The sequence below is a fragment of the Cyprinodon variegatus genome, unplaced genomic scaffold, assembly GCF_000732505.1.
Source record: "Cyprinodon variegatus isolate N-32 unplaced genomic scaffold, C_variegatus-1.0 Scaffold1016, whole genome shotgun sequence".
Classification (NCBI taxonomy): Eukaryota; Metazoa; Chordata; class Actinopteri; order Cyprinodontiformes; family Cyprinodontidae; genus Cyprinodon; species Cyprinodon variegatus.
In genome coordinates, this window is record NW_015151469.1 from 210,388 (window position 1) to 212,660 (window position 2,273).

At 43.4% G+C, this 2,273-nt stretch overlaps 1 protein-coding gene across 3 annotated transcripts in view; it reads right to left on the bottom strand.

Annotated features, from left to right (window-relative positions):
- LOC107100820 (SH2 domain-containing adapter protein F-like) overlaps positions 1-2,273 on the bottom strand; it is a 12,441-nt gene that overhangs the window by 2,992 nt on the left and 7,176 nt on the right. For all 3 annotated transcript variants that reach the window (XM_015399469.1, XM_015399470.1, XM_015399468.1), the window contains 3 exons: positions 1,278-1,535; positions 1,029-1,203; positions 722-841 (listed from right to left, as the gene is read on the bottom strand). In XM_015399469.1, the coding sequence (XP_015254955.1) occupies positions 722-841; positions 1,029-1,203; positions 1,278-1,535 (553 nt within the window). The remainder of the gene's footprint in view (positions 1-721; positions 842-1,028; positions 1,204-1,277; positions 1,536-2,273) is intronic.

A 2,273-nucleotide genomic window follows, 5' to 3' on the forward strand; every position in this document is an offset into this window, starting at 1 on the left:
ATAAAAGGATGTTCTCAGAGAATCACAAAGGAAGCGTTGCAGGGATACTTGTTTTGTACAAAACACAACAGTCGTCTATATCCAAAGACATTTTGTATAAAGGGATGACATATTTGCCTCAGGAGTGACAACAAGTGGGGGGATGTTTGTATTGTTGTGAGGGAGCCCAAGGCTGCCTTTCATTAGACCAGCTATGAACGTTTTTTTTTATCTGTGTATGAAGCTGTTGCTGTTATCAATCAAATCCTCATGTTATTTCCTCAAAAGTATTTATCTCACACTCAATGTAGGAGATAAATGACTGGCAAGGATGCCTTAATTAAAAAAAGTAGATGTTGCAATTTAGAGCTCGTCGGTTGTCGAGTTTGTGCTGACTCCATATATGGCCTTTTTTGTATTCTGTACCACATTAGTACACTAATAATAGCATCCTACTTTTCAAGTGTTTTTAGCTATTGGGCCTCATTTAGATTAAAAAACCTAAGTGGGAGAAATTTGATCAAACAGGCAAAAAAAACTGCACCTTCTTCTCATCTCCACTGCTGAAGAATATTAAGTCCATAGCAAAAAAAAAAAACAAAAAACAAAAAAAAACACTTAAACCCAAAGTCTCCAGGAACTGACAAACACCAGTTGCATTTCTCATGCGACATTTTATTAAAATCAAATTCCATTTTGGTTCATTAGCTCTATTAAAAAAATAATAGGGTTAAGTCTCTACCTGAGTGATAAGGAGTAGTCATTCTGGCTGCTCTGGCTTTTCCTCACCAGGTATGAACTCTCTTTGCACAGAGTCAACAGAGACTCAGCCTCTGAGCGGCCCAGGGCTCCATGGTACCACCTGCAGGCAACAAAAAAGGAAAAATACACATAAAGATGTCATTGCTTTGCAAAAACGTACATCTATCGCAAAAGTTTAAGATGTTAAACAACATCAAAAACTGCTGGACATTCCAGATACACTTAAAACGAATGAATGGTGGAAACATTGTCAGTGTGAATTAACAGAGTTGTAGATGTCAACTTACACCTGCTTCTCCAGGGGCAGGGATGGATCCACCCTCTCCCCCAGCAGAGGAGGAGTGTCACCGACAAGACGGAGTGTAGCTGCATCACAGGCTGTTGATGCAGAGCCAGCTTTGGTAAACCGTGTGTGTTCCGACTGAGCCCGGGAGCGTTCCCTCTCTGCTCCTTCAAACTGAACTACAGACAGAGAGCAAAAAAAATTTTATCCTACTGAATAAATATATTTGCAGCCCGTAGATTTTGCAGTTTACCTGCGAGAGCTTTAGAGATGTTGTCTTTCTTCCACTCCCACGGCTGGTCATACTCATCCGCTGGCCTCTCGTCGTCCTGAGGCAGCCGGCTCTCCCTGCTGTCAATCCAGCCGGGTCCAGCGTCGGTTTTCTGCATCTGCTGCTGTGCTCCTGGAGCGGCTCGCTGGAGGTGACGGCTCTTTTCCTCGTAGGGGTTATCATACAACTGAACAGCATCTCCACTTGGAGACCTGGTAGCCATCACGCTGTGTTGCAGATCTGCACATTGATTGGAGAAGTAAAAACTCTGCAAAATTCAAACCTCAAGCAGTTTTACAGAGTCAGAATTCCTGAGGTTTTCCAAACTTAACCATACCAGCACAAATCTTTTGTCTATTTGTATTAATATCAATACATATACCATCGGCTGGTATTGAGTCCTTTGAGTTTATAGAATCAGTTTCTTCTGTAATAGGGCTCGGGATCTGAGGTAAAGTAAATATTTTTGTCTTTCTTTTCCTACAGTTCATAACAGCATGTGCTGTCCTGCACAACATCTGCCTGGGAGCCGGTGTCATCACGGCCCCAGAGGATGAGGAGGGGGAGAACGTGTTGGAGGCAGTCAGTGGTGCTCCATGGCGGGACCAGCTGTCTGCCGAGGTGTCTGCTCTGGAGGAGGGTCTACCGGACCACCGTTACATTTAGATGGCAAGTAGAATCACATTTTAGCTGTTCTTATTTCAGGGTTATGAAAACAGTTTTAGTAAAGTCATTATTTTCTGCGTCTTTTTAAACTTTTTTAGTAACATGGCAGCCGTCAATTGGATCAGCCCTGCAAACCCTGATGGACGATGTGGTAAACAGTGGAGAGAGGCAACCCCCACCCCCCAGATGATGTCCCACTCACAGTCAGAAGACTCCAAGGTCATCTGTGTGGCATCCCATCCAGTCCAGCAGCACCACCAGGGACTCCTGCTCAGTCACAACTGTATATATATATGTTCTCTAGTAATATTT